The 18,179-nt window shown below is 35.2% G+C and overlaps 1 protein-coding gene across 1 annotated transcript in view; it reads left to right on the top strand.

Moving 5' to 3' along the window:
• CCSER1 (coiled-coil serine rich protein 1) overlaps window positions 1–13,886 on the top strand; it is a 663,581-nt gene extending 649,695 nt beyond the window's left edge. The window contains exon 10 of the mRNA XM_071555858.1: window positions 5,185–13,886. Coding sequence (XP_071411959.1) covers window positions 5,185–5,670 — 486 coding nt within the window. The 3' untranslated portion in view covers window positions 5,671–13,886. The remainder of the gene's footprint in view (window positions 1–5,184) is intronic.
• Window positions 13,887–18,179: the final 4,293 nt, after the last annotated feature.

The raw sequence follows: 18,179 nt of genomic DNA on the forward strand, positions 1-18,179 counted from the left end.
ACAGCCAGAAACAGTATTCATTTTGGAATGTCCTGCAGCAGTAGTGTCTTGTTGTTAACTCTTGTCATATTTCAGTCATTGGGTTTGAAAATGGAAAGTGATGAATGACTACAATGTTTTGTTTATAACATGTCTTGTTCTGGAGCTTTCTCTAAGAGTAGTACATTTTCATTACTTTATGGTGGGTCACTGAGGGGGCTTGAGTTTTTTTCTTAATGTAACAAAGGGTTTCCAGAATGACAATTACAAAGAGGAACATTTTAAAAAATGTACAGAAAAGGTATTTTAAGAATATTAAGTTCCCATTTTGGCTTAATCTTAATGAACTTAGCAGCAGTGGGGAATAATCAAACCTAAAATATTTTGATTGTCTCACATTTATGTACCGTAAAATATAAGTGATCACAATGCAGACCTATTAAAATTTCACAGCCAATCAGATTTTAATAATTTTTTTTTCTTTTTGAGAAATAAACTCAAGCATGAAAGCATGCTCGTTGTGTGCATGTGTGTATAGTATGATCAGGAAATTCAAATCCAGATGTTTTCTTAAAGGTTAATACATAATTGAAACAACAAAAGAGGCCTTTTTTTCCTCTGCATATATTTAAAATGGGCTACTTTTGAAGGAAATTTCAGAGCCCCATTTGCATCCTAATTGCAACCCATTTCCTGGGTCCACAGTTAGGCAGACTATAGAGTGGCATTGGGGATTTCTGGGGCAGAGAAGTTGTTGGTTCTAGCTGAGCTACTGAAGAATAAAAGGGAAAGAGATGAATGGATGTTTTGCTTCAGCAGTCACCAGCTGGCAGCTCAGCTCCCTGGAGCACAGCCAAGCAGCAGTTTACAGCAGCCCTGCAGCTGCTCTAGGCTAGGCTGGAGCACGACTGGCATGAAGCCACCTTCAGCTTTGGACAAGGACTCAGCCTTCAAATTGGCAAACAGATGCATTGGGATTGTGGCTTTGCTCGCTCACGTCTAATGCTCATAGAATGCAATTGGTACCTGGAAGTCCATTGCAGAAAATTTTACATTACACATTTACAGGAAGATTATAAGAAATATGTTAATAGGTTAAAAATAGATGTTTAAGTTTGTCCAAAGTATTTTTCTCTGTGTGGCATGTGTCGTTTTTACTTTTGTGCATTTTATTCTGGGACGTTTTTCTCATTCTGACGAGTTCATAAGGCTCCTAAATAACTGTAAAATGCACCAGCAAGAAAACCCAATTGGATTATATTCTCTCAAGCTAAATTATCTGAATTCATCAAATGAACAAAATTATACAACTAATTTCAATTCTGTATGCTGTGATTTTTACCAAGATGTCAGAATAATAGCAAAAGATAACTTGCATGAAAACCAACGTGATATTGTACTTTTTACTGACAATATTTTGGAGGAAGAATAACATTATTGGGGTGAGGATAGGGGAGAAGATTTCTTGTTGGTATTTACTTCCATCTGACCACTGTTCTCTTTTCATGGTTAGAAGATATTCTTCAGTAATTTGTCATAGTTAGCAAAAATATTAGTGGGTTTTGGCAGTTTTTCTACTAAAATCTCTGCTCATTTGATATCTAACTATGCGTCTGACAGAATGAGTCTGTCTTTCCGTGTTAACCATCCTATAATCTTATTGCTGGGGATAGAGCCAAACCAATGTCTTAGAATACTGATGCCATATTCTGAATATCTTTTTAATATTTTAAAATCTAGGTAATTTAGCTCTTAATTTGTCCCCACCTGGTATTTGTTTAATTATTCAATAGAAGGGGAATTTCAGCAGGTTACAGCTTTGCAAAACTAAGACCTTCCCTAACCACATGTATATTATTAAATATTTATTGATACATACACAAATTTTCTCCCCCCACTGGCCAAGAACCAGAAGCAAGTATTTTGAAGACCTGCAAACCAGAATTTGTTTTCTAAATTGAAAATATTTTATGTGAAATATAACCTTGATAAGGAAGAGGAAATAAACACCACAGTACCAGATATTCATAACAGCATTTCATCAAGATCAAGTTAAAAAGCAGCATAAAAAAATCATGCAGTCATGCCTTGACCTTTTACTGGTACCCAGTTTCAAGAGTATGCCTTGCTTTGAACATGCTTTCCCAGTTCTCATTTTCAAGATCAGTTGATTCTTCTCTATTTACTTTAAACCTTCCTTGTTGTTATAAATAATTTCGTAGCAATTTATTTCCCACAAGTTTTTATTTTTTTATTCTATTTCAAGAGGCAAAAGTAACCGCTAAGCCATTTTTAAAATTATAAGACGACTTGTATCCAAGATTTTTAGCAATGGTCATGCTTCTCACCGGCGGTGACTTAGGTAGCCAGAGTTACAAAGGTCTACAGCAACATATTTAAACTCTGGTTATTCACTTGCCATGCTGCTTATGACTGAGTAATCTCACTGAATGAAGACAAGAACAAGGGTATTTACTGATTAAAGAGATAAATGACATACTTCTGATAGCACATCAGTAGCAGCTGTAAGAGAAATGGCCTGCCCAGAGAGGTGGTGGATTCACCATCCCTGGAGGTTTTTAAACTCAGATTGGCCGTGGCACTGAGTGCCATGGTCTGGTAAATGGACTGGAGTCGGACCAGGGGTTGTACTTGATGATCTTGGAGGTCTTTTCCAACCCAATTGATTCTATGAGTCTATTATTCTATGATTCCTTAATTCCTAGACTTTTTACTGAGCAGTGTATACCAGCAGGACAAGCTTGGAGGTGTTTTTATTAAAGCAAATATATACTCTTCAGACTGCAGTATCTATTTTTGTGAGTTTTGGGAGAAGATTATGATTTCCATAAATTGGAAAACTGTCCTTGGAAATTTCTTACCAATAGCTCACTCTTAAAAGAGAAGCCTATACTAAGTAGGGTTCTACAGTATTTGATACTGTTCATTTACCACCAGGATGATGGACTAGAGATTTTCTTATTAAATTTACAGCTTACATGAAGTTGGGTGGGATGGAAAACATGTTAATGGATGAAACTGGAATTCAGAATTATCTTGTTACTTTAGAGAAAAGATCAAAGGAAAAATGATGAAATTCAACGTAGACAAATTAGGTATTATGTCTAAGTGACAATACTCAGATGAATTTAGAAATAATTTTGTAAAATAAAATCATGCAATTATTGTGGATAACCAGATGAACATGAGTGAACAATTTCATGCTGTTGCCAAATAAATTTACAAACCTCATACTGGGGTAATTAAAAAGAAGCATAGTGCTTCTGCTTCATAATGGTGGGGTAATCCTTGATTACTGTACTCTTGGGCCCTCTACTTCAAGAAGAAAATTGTGGAAGGGAATCTATAGAGAAGACAGGTGTGAATGACTCATAGTCTAGCACTTGAGTCCTATGAGATAAGATCAATGTCATATTTTTTCATTCTAGAGCAGAGATTAAGGGGTTGCTTGACAGCCTTCTTTGAAGACATAAACAGGTATTCAAGATCAAACAGCAATTCTTTCTTCATTTCCATGGCAGAGGGAGGGAGAGAGAGAGAAGAACTTGAAGCCAGAGAATAGGCTAGAAGTCCCACTATGGGGTTGCTCTAAGGTTCTGTATCAATCCTTAGGTTGTCAAAGGGCATAGGGTGACATATGGTAGCTCCAGAAACATTCCATAACAATAATGGCGGGATTTTTGGCAAGCCCTTAAATTTGTCTCTTTTGTCCCAGTAGGAATATTTTATTTACTGACATAAAAAGAAATAGATACAAAGATAAATTAATTAATTCATTAATAAAAAGGGATTGAACTTACAGACAGGTCCCCCCAAGAATGATTCCCTAGGAATTAAATGGAATTTCATTGCATCATCTAAGTATTGTAGGCATAAAAACTGAAGTAATGTTTTCCAGAGGTGCTATTTATCAATCTGGATGCAATCAGCACTGAGTAAAGTAGGAAAAAATTGATGCTTCAGTACTAATAGTTTTTTAAGTATCATCTCTGGTGCATAAAATGCACTGCAGTCCTTGAATCCAAACCTGCCTGTGACTCTGCATGGAATCATGACCATTAGCCTGGTCTACACTAAAAAAAGGGATTTAAGCTGTCAACATTGACTGTATCATTCTCTGCATTGCTTAGAACAGAAATGTGTGTCAAGTGATAGAATTCATTCTGAAACAGTATGCCTGAGTTTCCTGTGGAGTCAGGGAAACATCCTGAAATATTTTTAGCAAAATATTGTTGTAAGGCTTGGTAGGATTTTTTTTTTCTCTCAGCTTTGTTCTGCTGAGCCCATATATCAATGTAAATGTCAAGAATGCTACTATGTTCTTTTAGAGTTATTGTTCTTTCTTGTTGAAGAAAACCTATATGTGGTCAAACTGGGCTTTTGTTGCAGTTTAACTGGTTGGTGTAACCAGTACCTGGGAAAGTGTACTATCATCTCCTCCCCAGTCAGGTGTTCTATGGAGGACAATATGAAGCATCACATTGGTTACACACTGAAAATCTGCAGTGATCTGATTTGCCATATATAGATAGATTGCCATCATTTAAACAAATCAAATGCATGCATGCTTACACTGCCTCAGAAGTTGGTAACACCCTGGTATCCTTCTTACATTGTATTTTTTCCAGGCGGTTTAAATAAAAGTATTGATCTGGTGTGGCAGAAAATTTTGGGCATGTATTTGACTTGTAAGTACATAACAAAACATCTGAATTCAAGGGACAATGAAAATTGAGCGTGTTCTGAACTTAATCAAGGCATGAAGATATTTACAAAATATATTCTTTAGATTTTGTAAGTATTTGAGTATTAAGTGTTGGGCTATATGCAGTCAAATTCTCGTCTCATCAGTGTTTACAATCCCTGGAAACCTTTTATTCATGTATTATGTTCTGAAAAAAAAAATTCTCCTTTGCTTTAAACCATGTTTTCTAAACAAAATACCCAAATCTTTACCTATAGAGAGCATTTTTCAATGTTAGTGCTGTTAAATATGAATGAACCATACTTCTATGCTAGCTGTGCCTTGGAAGTTTTACCTGTGGTTGAGGGTCATCTTTCATTTTATTCTACCAGACCCATATACTGGATCCACAGACGTGTAACGAAGGGTGTTTTATATACTCTACACCATTTTTCTACCATGCTCTTTACTAACACTTTCATTCTGTTTTGTTTCCCCAGACTACATATCCAATCAGAATGGTGAGCCAAAATCTCAGCACAAGGGACAGAAAGTCAGCACATACTCCCACCGAGGACCCTTTTAGACACCCATCAGGCAACCAAGCAGCAGCTTATGAAAGCAAGAGCTGTCAACTGTCTAATTTGTGTCTGAGCAACCTCCTCAAAGAGAAGGAGATCGTGGAAGTCATCAAGCATACTAGAGGCACGTATGAAACCCTCGCCTCAGAGGTCACCCAGAATGGTTTGACTGTCCCAGCACCAAGTACAGAAAAGCCAGTATCCAAGGCAGACAGCTACCCAATGTTCTCAGGGGCTCCAAAGGACCAAATTGCTGTACCTCGGCAGCATACCACCTTCACAGGGAGACTTGGACAGCCTCCGAGGGGACCCATCTCTTTACACATGTATAGCAGAAAAAATGTTTTCCTCCACCATAATTTACACACAGCAGAGCTACAGACTTTAGGTCAACAAGATGGCTAAAAAGGTGCTTATATTCTTGCCATGGAAGGAGGATTGATTAAAGAACATAGCTCGCCTAGAGCTCAGACTTTACTTTTCATCTGTTGCTACTTTCATGTGAAAAAAATAAAATAAAAATTTAACATTGTCTGTAGGTTCCATATTTTCCCATCTGGGTCTGAAGCAAAAGGATGAACTAGATTGTTAAACAACTAGGCTGACTTGTTATGCAGAAGTCACCATGGATATAATAAATGGGACCATTTGGCTGGCACTGCTAGTCCAATATTGGGTAAATATTTTTTTTCCTATCTATAAGTCACTACCATTCCCTGAAGTTCTAGAAGATGGTCTTAAATAATATCATGTATGTTTAATAATATTACTGTTAAAGTAGATGTGAGGAATAAATAGATAAGTAATTAGTAAACCCTCTTGAATTTCATAGAGACTAGGGAAATAAGGTGTCAGAAATCTTTAAGGAAGGTCTTTTCACACTTTTTTTTTTAATACAGTGAAGTTTACTGACTCGTAGAGGTGTGTTACCATTTCCTGATGTATGTGATCTATGAGTGCCTCATGCCACAAGTGGAGGAAGTGACTGATTTTCCTCTAACAGCAAGGTTCAGAGACTTGCCAGGTATTTGAGTAAAGTAATTCGGTCCCAAACTGAGAATGTCAGCTTGGTTCCTTCCCTCCTCTCACCTTTATTTAATATTTCTTCAAGTGTTTCTGTTCCATGAGGATATGTCAAGTTGTGATCTTTGTGCTTTACAGGCACTGCATCACTCATGATACAATTTGACATTCTGCTATGTAACGCATCCTATAATTTCATTTCACTTCCCAAACCAGAAATGGGTGAAAGACTTAAGTCTTCTTGCCCAGGCCAAATCACCTGCGTAAGTCAAAATTTCTGTAGGCTGTGTCATCTGCACTTATGGGCCTGGCTTATACCAACTCAGTGGGTTTGCTAGTTTGGCATAGGACACCCAAGTGAGATTAGTTTAGTGCCTCACCTCACAAAGGTATGAAATCATCTGATCACACCAGAGAACTTGCAGACCTATCAATAGCAAAAGACCTGGTTGTCCCCTCACAGAAGGCTTGAAAATAGGCATTTGAGTCAAGTTACTCTAAACACGTGGCATATACTAAACATGACACTTAGTTTACAACCTCTCTGATGGAGAGTAATCTGTTTGAATTGTAATAGGACATAGAGTTAGTAGTTTATAAATAATCTGGCACATTTAAGTAAAATCGAGGCAGATCTGAAACAAGTCACCTCTCTCTCTAACTGGTGACTAATTAAGAAAGACAAGGGTGCAGCACATTCTCACACAAAGAAACAGGCCATTGTGACTTAACAGAAATAATGAAAAAAAAATCTGTATTTTTAAAATATATCTCACATAGAGCAAATAAAATGAATTAATGATAAAATTTAACTTGTGTCAAATATATCTGCTTCACTACTTAATATTTGGGTTAACACAAGGATTGGTTAGATTGAGAAAAAAATGGAATATGAACTTGGCAGATATTCTGCAAAGCAATTTCAGCAGCCTGAAATTTCAGGCTTCTGTTTATTGAGGACTTTATTTTGGTTAAAGCAGATTTTATTACATTATCTGATGTTGAAGGGAGCAGGTTTTGTCTAAATATTCTGAAGGGATAATTTTGGGTATCCAGAGATGGGTACATAAGAATGAAGACAAACATTTGCCAAAATTCTTTGTGTTCATGTGTACATTGCTACTGCCAAAACAGAATGTGCAAAAATTGCAAACACAGCTTGACCGAATTAACTATGGGTGTTCAAGACTCCCATTCCTGCATTGAAACTCACAATTTAAAGTCTACCAAAAAAGTTAAAAATAGTAGTAAGAGAACTTCACTACTCAGAACCGAGCAATCTCTTAATGTCATGGTAGATTCAGAGGACAGTTGATTCTTGGTAATAATTCATTTCAGTCTTACTCATCTCAAAAGTTGATGTATGCAATTATATTTCAGATCTGTAAATAAATGAAACATACACTGTAATCAAGGAATTTTTTTCCAGGATACAAATGCACTATACTGCATTAAAAGAAAACCAAAACAAAACAAAAAAACCCACAAAAATACCAACAAAACCAAACTGTTACCCTCTTCAATTTTAGCTAATGTACTATATATATAGTTGATTTTTTTCCTGGAAAAATGGACTTTTGGATTACACTTTATTAAAAAAAATCCATCTATAAATTTCAAAAATAACATTTTAAATGCTACTATTTTCTTGGAGAATCTTTTATAGAGCTGAAACTTAAAAAAACCTGGAGAAAACAGTTCAATGAAAGTGAGGGATATTTTTAAAATATCATCTTGAAGCTGTTTTGTATCAGTATTTTCAGCATTGTTATGTTATTTGTAATACTAAGTGTAAATCTCACCCAGAGAAGGGTATTAGCCACATGTTAATGTATAGTGCAGCAGTAACTGTAAAACAGAGGTCCTTTCTTTGATCCTCTTGTGTATATACTAAATCATAAAGCAACAGCATGTGGACATACTTGCAGTGAATTGATTCCTTTGTACTAAAAATCTCTAGTTTTTTAAGAGTTCCATGTATAAAATGATTTATACACATCTCCAAGGCTGTACATATCCAAAGACATGACACTGGGGGGAAAAGCATTTATTATTTTTTCCACGGATGTACCTTTTCTCCCTTTTTTATTTTCTGTTTCTGTACAGCAAAGCATAACTGCAAACTTTCTTTTTAAAATTACGTCTTGTTAGCTCCATGTCTTTTAGTGTGATAGAGGGCAATTTAAGGAGGAAGAAATCCCCAAAGAAATAGTTTCCATTTGAAGCGATGTCCATCCCATTTTTTTAAGTCACTTAGCAAAAGGAACCACAGATCTCTGCCCTAAATATTTTTTAAGTAATTAAATAGAGTCACACCTGAAATGGCTTATCATCTCTAGATTTATCCTTACTTCCCTTACTAGAGTGCTTCTACAGGACGTGTTTATAAGGTACAATAACATGCTAGGGCCAGCCCTGGTCACAGGTTATGGAGATGGAAAGAAAACACTTGTCCAGTACCGATTTTATATTTGGCTTTCAGAGCAGTGGAAGTGGTTCTTTGGTGTACTTTGTGCATGTGAATAAAGTTCAAGCTCTGTGTTTGTGTGTACTGGAAAGAGAAGTCTTCCTACAAACCTCTCCTGTATTTAGGCTATTTAGCAGCATATGAAATCATCCAGCAACGTCAATTTCTGCCACCTTTCAGGACAGTCCAGCACTCTATATGTAAAATAAAAGAGCAAGAATAGATTCCTTTACTTAAATCCAGACTCTTACTGCTTTTCATTATAAACTACATACGTCCACATAAATGTTAGAAGGGCTTTCCTTACATGGCTTCATTTCTGGAAATTGTGAGAGTGTATATCCAGACTAAGATGTTCCCATGATGTTTAGATAAGCATTTGAAAGATTATAGTCACTACCTAAAAATTGGATTTTTTCTAAAAGTCAGTTTGGAAGTAGTGATTTCTGTCTGTGCTGATTCACTTTATACTGTTAAATACACTGCAAACTAATAAAAATAATGTATTTATAAATCAGTACTGTAATTTATGTGCCATAACAGTTGTGCAATATCTCCACTGGTTTGATTGGTATGACATTGACTTTAATTCGATTATACTGAGTTAAGTCACCTGATGATTGGGATTGTGGCCTTTAATCCCGCTAGTCTCAGTTTATGCATAGGAGACCTCTGAATCTGGAAATTGCCCTGGTTCACACAAAAAGACAAGAAAATATTTGACCTAGCAAAAATGCCAGATCATGATCTATAGTGAATACATGTTTGTTCCCTCTTCACATTCAAAAGCAAAAGGTCCCTGTAAAACCCTTTGTATATCTACACAGGTCATAAATGAAGTACACCAAAATTTAACAAAACATTGAAAGAAATACCTGGAGAAAAAAATCTTCTTACAGATGTTTGTAGTGATTCAAAAGCTTAAGTTCTCTATCTGAGTGCATTAATGAAGTATGTTCTGTGGCCTCTACCACTCACACTACTGATGATTTTTTTCTGGAGGAGAATTTTCTGTTTGAAGCTTGTTGTAGGTGAAGTAGGCACTGCAGCATGAGAAACTATATTGAAAGAAATGGTGGAGGTCTTCTCCCAGCTTGGAGAAACACACAGCATCACTTCCGGGATGTATTTTTGTGTTCTCCAGACAGCAAGAAGTTGACAAGAGATTCCTCAGGTGAACACACTCAAATCATGCAGACCATGACTGCCTTTAAATGGAGTTTTCCTTTACATGTCCTGTGTAAGGCACTTCTAAAATTATTTGGAAATTTCACCAGCTGCAGAACATACCTTGGTGGTATTTATTTTTTTGAAGATAAAAATATCATGTGCTGTTTTTAACCTAGTAAATTCTCTTTGCCTCTTGCTTCCTCACTGATGACCTGTCTGGGTTGTGACAGTGTATCCACTATGATGCATATGATACTCACTCCTTACAGTATAAAGGCACTGGATATCTGCCCTCTCGAGGGACTTGGCATTTGCAGTATATTTTCAGTGTAGGAGAACTGTCACCTTTTAATAAACTTCTTTTTCAAGGCTCTCCTGTTGTTGCAAAGTTAGTGGAAAAGGAACTTACTATTGAAATATTTCAGAAATATTCTGTGGTTAATTTTATTTTAAAATATCTCCCTATATCTAAGGAGAAGAGGGGAAAAAGGGGAAAAAAAGTAATTTTTATCAGAATAAATTTTCTATAGATCTGAGATTCTCACTAGCCACAGGTGTCACATGTATTCCGTACAGCTGAGAAGTAATTTTATACTTCCCATTTTTGTTGCAGATCATTACACTAGTCTGGGGGGGTTTTACCCTCAATCCTGTACTTGAAATACATGGAGAGAACTGTTGAGTATTTCTGCAGAAATAATCCTGGTCCTACAAAAGCCAGGCAATAATAAACTTGCCTGAAGGTGTCTTTATGTTTTCTGGGGATGGAAAACCTCTTCTGATCGATCTTAACTATGAAAAATTTGTGAGAATCTGATGGATATGGCAAGTGTCATATCTGTTCATTATCTAAATCCACACAGAAGTTAGAGAACAGAAAATACTCCAGGGAGAAGATGTTTCTAGTATGCAAATCCCATCTCCTCATATTGTGTCGTGACCCCTTCTGTGTCTCTCTGGGTTTCAGAAATGTTTCCTTCAGGTGTGGACTTGTAATGACTAAGGAGACAGGTTGCACCACTGTTATTTCTGCTTTAAGAAGGCTCTGCTGGATACTTTTTTTTTAATGTCTCATCATTAAATTTTTGAATATTTTCTCCTAGAACTGTTGTGCTGCTGATATAGCAATAAGTACATTAACAGAAAATATCCCCTTCCCAAATGTGGAGGCTGAATTCTGTTGGTGAGTTGTGGTTACAGCTGATTTACATCTACGCCAAAACTGTCAACATTACTTAAGCACCTGCATAAACAAATACATTGCCAGATTTGAGCCTGCTTTTGTCACCTTGAAAAGGCCCTAATAGGGTAGTTTTAAATGTATATGGATATCAACAGTAGTAGTAGAATTTTAATTTATTTTTCGTTTTCCACTATGTCAATGCACTTTATATGAGGGTTTAATATGTACTTCACATTAACTTGAATTATTTTTCATACCTAAACTTGATTTCAAGAGGGTTCAGAATTCTCAGCTTAAATTTAAGCCTGTGAACAGTCCCATAAAACTAAAACAAATTCCACTTCTTTGAAAAGGTAACACACAAATAAATAATATTTTTTCTAACATAATTCCAATCATATTTGTTATTTGAAAGGTATGATGTATAAAAAGTATTTTTACTTATATCTACATATAACTACTCTTCAAACCCCCTAGATAAATAGTAAAGATAAGAAACTGCCTTTTTACTAAAGTCACTTATCCAGTGATACCATCAGGCTTTGTTTGCCAAATCGTTAATTTTTTAAAATCTATTTGTTTGCCATGGTTAAGAGTGCAAAAAAAGAATAATATGTTTTTGTACATGCTCTGCAGATTCTGTGTAGAGATGATCAATATTACAAGCAGCAAATAAGTAATCAAAGTCCTTAATCAGTGATGCATCTGATGTTCTTCAAGCAAGAGGATCAACAGTATATAAAAATCTGTGTAAGAGGAGAACAGATGTTTTGTTGCTCAGAAAAATCTAATGGAAGGGTAAAGGCTGACAGATTAATAACTCCCTTTCTCTTCCAGGGCTGGTTGTGCATAGCCATTTGCTGTGAAATACATTGAAACAGTATTTCTAAAGTAAATTTGTTGGAATAACAAGGAATGAGACAAAATGATCACGTAACACCACGCAGTATGGTTAAGGGTACTTTCATAATTTGATCAAGCAGCATCTAAGTGAATTTACATCTTTTTATTACCAGGGTATTGTCTTTATCTGAAGAATAAGTGTAAGCAGAACAATGCAATTGCATAATAACATAGAAACAATTCAGACAAAAAAAGTAAAACAATTCTATCCCTACAACCTTGCACTTCGTACTGTCTTTTCTAACTGTCTGGAGTAGGTTTACATAATTGTATTCCATGCAGCCATGGTAATGCCCTTACATTGGGTATCAGCCTGCTCTAAACAATAAGTAAATGCTGGAAAGAGTCATGACTCGGACCCCACATCAAGAGCTGCATTCACTGAACAGTGGCACAGTTTTGGGTTTCCTTTCCCATAAAGGACCGAGATACTTGTGAGAAAACCTTTATAGAAATATCTCCACAAACAGTTTAGCCCTATGTAAATTTGGGGGAAAATAAAATTTTAATTTAAAAAAATCGATTAAAACTCTGACTATTTTTGAAAATTTTACATGTTCCTTAATGCTGCCAAAGGCCATTTAGAATGCTTTGGGCATTTTTCTGTCAGCAAAAGTGTTCTGATTCATGTATTAAAATTAGACATTTTATCTGATCATTTTCTCATTGTGAACTTGTTCATGAGTATCTTGCTGTTCAGGATGGTATTTTTTTTAAGCTACTGACCACTATAAAAATTGAAGGACTAATAAGACATTGAATTTTGTATTGTATGCTGTTAAACATCCATTTAACGTTAGTAACAGTACACTGCAAGTCTAGTTGTTATGTACTATTGAAATAATTTTTTTAAATGTAAGTGGCAATATCATACAGATTACTTGAATTAAAGGCTTTGAAAGAATAATGAAGATGAGAAAAGGTGGAAACTACTAACTTGAAGGTTAGGTGTAAGTAATGTACTGCTGAAGAGTATTGAAAAGTACAGTTCTATGTGCGACAATGAAAAGCTTTTCCACTGAACATGCTATAGTCAGTCCAGGATCACTTTGCTGGTGGTAACTTCAATTTAAAAAAAAAGAAATGAGAATATTTTTCTCTAACAGTAAACCCTTAAAACGGCAACTTAAAAATCAACTTTGAGCAGAATTTACAATAGTGAAGGTATTTGCCCCAAGGTATGGTCTGAAAAGAAAGCTGTAAAATGTATCTAATTTTTGATTGGACAAGTTCGTCGATGATTTCAGTGGTATTACTCAATAAAGCCATAAATTAGTTAAATTCTTATTTAACAGGGGAATGTTATGTAATATTTAAGAATATTAAAGGCATAACCCTAACATTTAATTTTAGTAGCACAGTACTCAATGTCCTCTGATTTTTTTCTGTTTTCTTTCTTTTTAATTGTTTTGAGGTTTTATAACTTCTGTGCAATAAGAATCTGATTGTTTCAAATTCAGTCTTTATGCACTGACTGAAAAAAGATAGATAGCCTTTAGATCAAAATACTGTTGGCTCCAAAGAACATCAAAGTATTCTGTTGGGGTTTTTAGTCAGATTACTGGCTAAATAATTTCTGTGTATTACTTTGAAGAGTTATGTCGGTTTGTAAACCAGTACTATGAGTTTTATTGGTATTATTTAATGGTTGTTTGTTCCTGTTTCTGGTTGGCATTATTTTTCCTTCTATGTTTGATGGAAAAAAAGATATATATTATTTTTTAATATTTATACAGAATTTTAATTTTAAACCTTATCGTGAGGTGCACATTCATATATTTCCATATTTAAAATGAACATAAAGGGCTCTTACAGTTTTTCTTTTCATTCTGCCAAAAGATAATTGGTTAATAAAGATCCTGTGGTTTATGATGAGACTGTGTTGGTTTTGTCTTTGAAAGAGCTTGCATTTCTTTGACTTTTCTTCATAGTTTTGTTGGGAAATATATGTTGTACTTTAATAAACACAAATTCTTTTATGATTTAATGCTGTTAGCAATCTGTCACAATCAAAAGACACTATTTTTTCTGAGGTTCTTTAATCACTTAATGAGAATTCTAGGTTAAAGCTACTTGATACTGTGCTAATAATAAAGTACAAACATCTGTTCAGAACTTCTTACACAATCAAAAGGTTATATACAAAAATTATACTGTATTGCAGGGAAAAAAAATCCATTCTGTCTTGGTATTTTGCAAATCCCTTATTACACTATTTCCTGAGTATCCAAATAATTTTGCATACACAACATTTCTCAGTTCCCTATTTCTCTTTAGCTTCTTGTTCTGCTGTATTCTTTTGCTTATATTTTGTATACATTTATGTGCTATCCATCCCAGTGTTTCAACTAAGGATGTTATAAAGCACTCCTCCACTTTATTCATTTTCCCTGTAGCATATCTAAATGAGTGTCTTAACCTTCAAAGGCCAAAATCATTAATATTGCTTTGATTCAAATAGAAAAGTAAAAACAAAAAATCATATTTGTAAGGTTGTAAAATATTTGGCATCACTAACAGTAGTATAATAATAAAATAAGTATGAAGACCAAAGTGATGGCTTATCGTGTCATAACTTGAGTTCTGTTTCAGCTTATTCCTGCATGTAAATACAACAGGTTTATTTTGGGGTGTTTTTTGTTTGGTGTTCTTTTTGCATCACCAGCAGGATACCATTTTCAGTCCCAACTTTGAAAGCCTCAGCTCGGCCTCCAATTCTGCATCTAGAAATGTCTGTAGCTCATTTCACAGTACTCAGATGTCTCCTACTCTTTCAGTAATACTGTTTAAAATATATGTCCTAGTCTAAACTGTTTCTTCCTGTTACTATAGATTGTTGAAAGCTGCTCTGTTAAATAGCTGTTCCATTTCAGTGCTGTTTATAGTAATTCATTCTAGCATTTTGGTCCCTGGTAGGAATATGAAGCTTAATAGGTTATTTGAGTTTATAACTCTCTATATGTGAATATATATATATATATATCTTTCAAGGAAAAATAAAATTGAAATAGAAAAATAGTTTTTAATCTGATATTTTTCTGTGAATTTAATTTACTGTGTTATCAACCTTCTACTAAATGAAGCTAAAGAAACATCAAATTAAATGCAAGTGCTGGAAAGTGGAAATTTTTTTGAAATTAGCACAGGTTATACAAAGTGCTTGGGAGCTATGGAAAATTCCCCACATAACATCACTTCCATGAAGTTTAAGTGTGTCCAAAGTGATGGATAGCTTAGTCTTTGTATTGTGATAGTCTTTAAAGTGCCTGACAATTTTTAGATTGTTTCATTATATATGTCTCCTTACTTCCTTGTGAAGTGTTCCTGTCTTTTATGAAACAGGAATTTATTCCCTGTCACAGAAATACCTCAAAAGCTACTGACTACTCAGAGTGAAACAGTATACATCAGGCAGCAAAATAATTCCTCAATTGGTTCATATATATTATTAATAATAATATTTTATGTTGCAATAACTCTTAAGATATTATGACTGTTGTTGCTTTAGAAAACCACATGTGACAGAATGAGCTAAGCCTTAATTCATAGTTTCAGTAATGTGAAAGGAAAGGAAATTGATCCCTGAGATCTTTCAACTGTTGGAAAAATACTTAATAATCAGCATAGCTCCTTGACTTCACTTCTTTTAATGACAAATATGAAAGAGTTTTTCTAGGCATTTAATATTATACAAGTTGACCTGACTCAGTGCAAGTTAAAGTATTTGCAAACATATTTAAGTCTACATGCAGCACTGTTTTAAGCAAGCTGATGTTATACAGAGTATAACATGCTCAGAGGAATCAGCATCTACCTTTACCCTGCTGTGTAACACAGATGTGCACTCATGTTTGCAACTCTGGCTAGATACAGGTCCTGCTCTAAATTACTTTAGTTATTTTAATCCATTCTTCCTTTCATGCTTCCCATTCTTCCTTTTCTTATGTTTTGTTGTATACTTTATTAAAAATTTCTACCTGTGTTCTAAGGTATTCTGACCTCCTTAAGACACTGGGAAATTTAAGAACTGAGTTTAACCTGTGCTTGATTTAATTACCAGGTCATGAGATAAGTACCACACCTTAAAAGTTAATAAGGGAGGAGTGGTTGTTACTATTGTTGGTGTTAGTGGGTTTAGTCAAGTAATACTCAAAAAGAGGGTAGTGAAAGTCTATTTTTTGGACAGATAATGCAGAGAGCTGTGAACAGCGTGGTCTGGTTTATGTGAGGTTTTTTGTTGTTTGTTTTAAGACCGTAGTACTTCAGACACTTTACTTGATTCAAATATAGAAAGTCAAGACTTGACTGCACCAGAGATGCTGCAATAAGCCAGCTGGAAAAGTGCTTTGGTAAGTACTTTGATTCCCACAGTTTAGCACAGTGAAATATTTGTCATGTAGAGATGGTTATGCTGTAGGGTCCAATATTTTTTCACCCATTAAACAGCACTGGATTTTGTTTAATCCATTTGTTTGTTATGGGCCTATTATTCATACCTGTTACTTTTCTCCTTTTAAATTGATTTTCATTTTAAAGCATGACTAGTTGCCTACTAAAGTCAGTGTGGTACTTCTGTTACTTAACATTGCTTAATGGAGAGAGCTCTGACTACAAACTAAGGTTGTGTGAGTATGTGTTCCTAATTCTGCTGAGAAGTAGGTATGAGAATTCTGTGGTAGTTATTTCATCTGTGTTACTGCTCTCAGTTTTGGCCTGCCTCTTTTTTTTAGACTATAATAGCTTCAGGACACAGATTCTCATCTCTAAGAACCAAGTGTTAAAAATATCCAAATTTGAGATCTGTTCTAACACATGGGCATGCACACACACATATATGCAAAATCTAATTTAAGATTTTATAGGTGAGCCCTAGTGGACCTGTGGTTACTATGCCTTCTTGAAGCCATTTTTCTTTCTTGCTGCAAATACACAATTCCTGACATATCTATTTGATTATAGAATTTTCGAACAGACTAAAATAAATGACAAGAAAAATACTGTGATAGGACCTTGGAGAAGGAGGAAAAGAAGTTAAAACTAGCCCTTATGAGCAAACAGAAAAGCACTGAAGCCAACAGAGGAAGTGAACGGGAATTTCCTATGCCCTCCACTTCACTCTATTACATTAAGTGGAGCTAAGGCACCTCAGCGTCTTAGCTGCACCAAGGCTTAAAAAAGTATTAACTAGAGAAGCATCAGATAAGGCGCATATGAGTAAGTAATTTTCTTTATTAGTTTCTATGGTTACACACCACTGCATAAAGCCAAGGAAGAAGTAGTCCACAAAATGCAGTGTTAATTCAACCATGTGAATGCTGTCAGTGTTTGATGCTTAAAGGTATAAGTGTAATATATAGTGGGAGCAATCTAACTGTAAAATTAAGAGCTTGAATCTTGGAACCATAACACTGCAAGACATTACTGTGATATTGCAATTTGTATGGACTGGGAGATGGCACTGCTAGTTATTGACCCACAGTTTCTCAAAAAGCTTCTACTCTGTAACAGAAGTAATGAAAGCAAAATAAAAATTTTCTCATACTGTGAAAGGTCTTTCAACTTAAAACTGGTGGAAAAGCTGACAGAATGGAAAAGGCAACAAATCATACAGAGTAACTGGTTTCCTTTTGTAAAGGTTTTTATACATCCCAATTAATTCCACTTGGAGTTTAGCAGTTCTGACATTACTCTCAGGTTCCTGAATTAAAAGCCAGACTCCAAAGAAAAAAATCTGATCTAGAATGTGGTGCATTTCTTTGAAACAATCTGAAATCCCTCCCAGGTTACGCCTTGAAAAAGGACTTAATGTAGTTCTCAGAAGGCCGCATTGCCACAGTGACCACGTGACTCTTGACACTGTCTTCTAAGGCTGAACTGTCTGCGCAGAAACCACTTGCCCTTTTATTTTCCAGCAGTGGTTCCAGGTATTTATATATATATCAATTTGGTTTCCTTAAACTGCTGGTATCTTACATCTATTTCTTAGCTGTTATGTAATAGTCATCTCAAGACCTTGTTTATCTTCTTTCAGTGATTGCTTTGTTAAATTGCTTTGGTGTTTTATGGTGTTACAACTCTTTTGCTGTCCCACTCTCCATTTGAACCATTTCCCTTGTTTGCTTGTATCAAGTAGCTAAAATACCAAGTGTCTGACTGGTCCTAGTGGCT

Source organism: Pithys albifrons, chromosome 5 (genome assembly GCF_047495875.1).
Source record: "Pithys albifrons albifrons isolate INPA30051 chromosome 5, PitAlb_v1, whole genome shotgun sequence".
Lineage (NCBI taxonomy): Eukaryota > Metazoa > Chordata > Aves > Passeriformes > Thamnophilidae > Pithys > Pithys albifrons.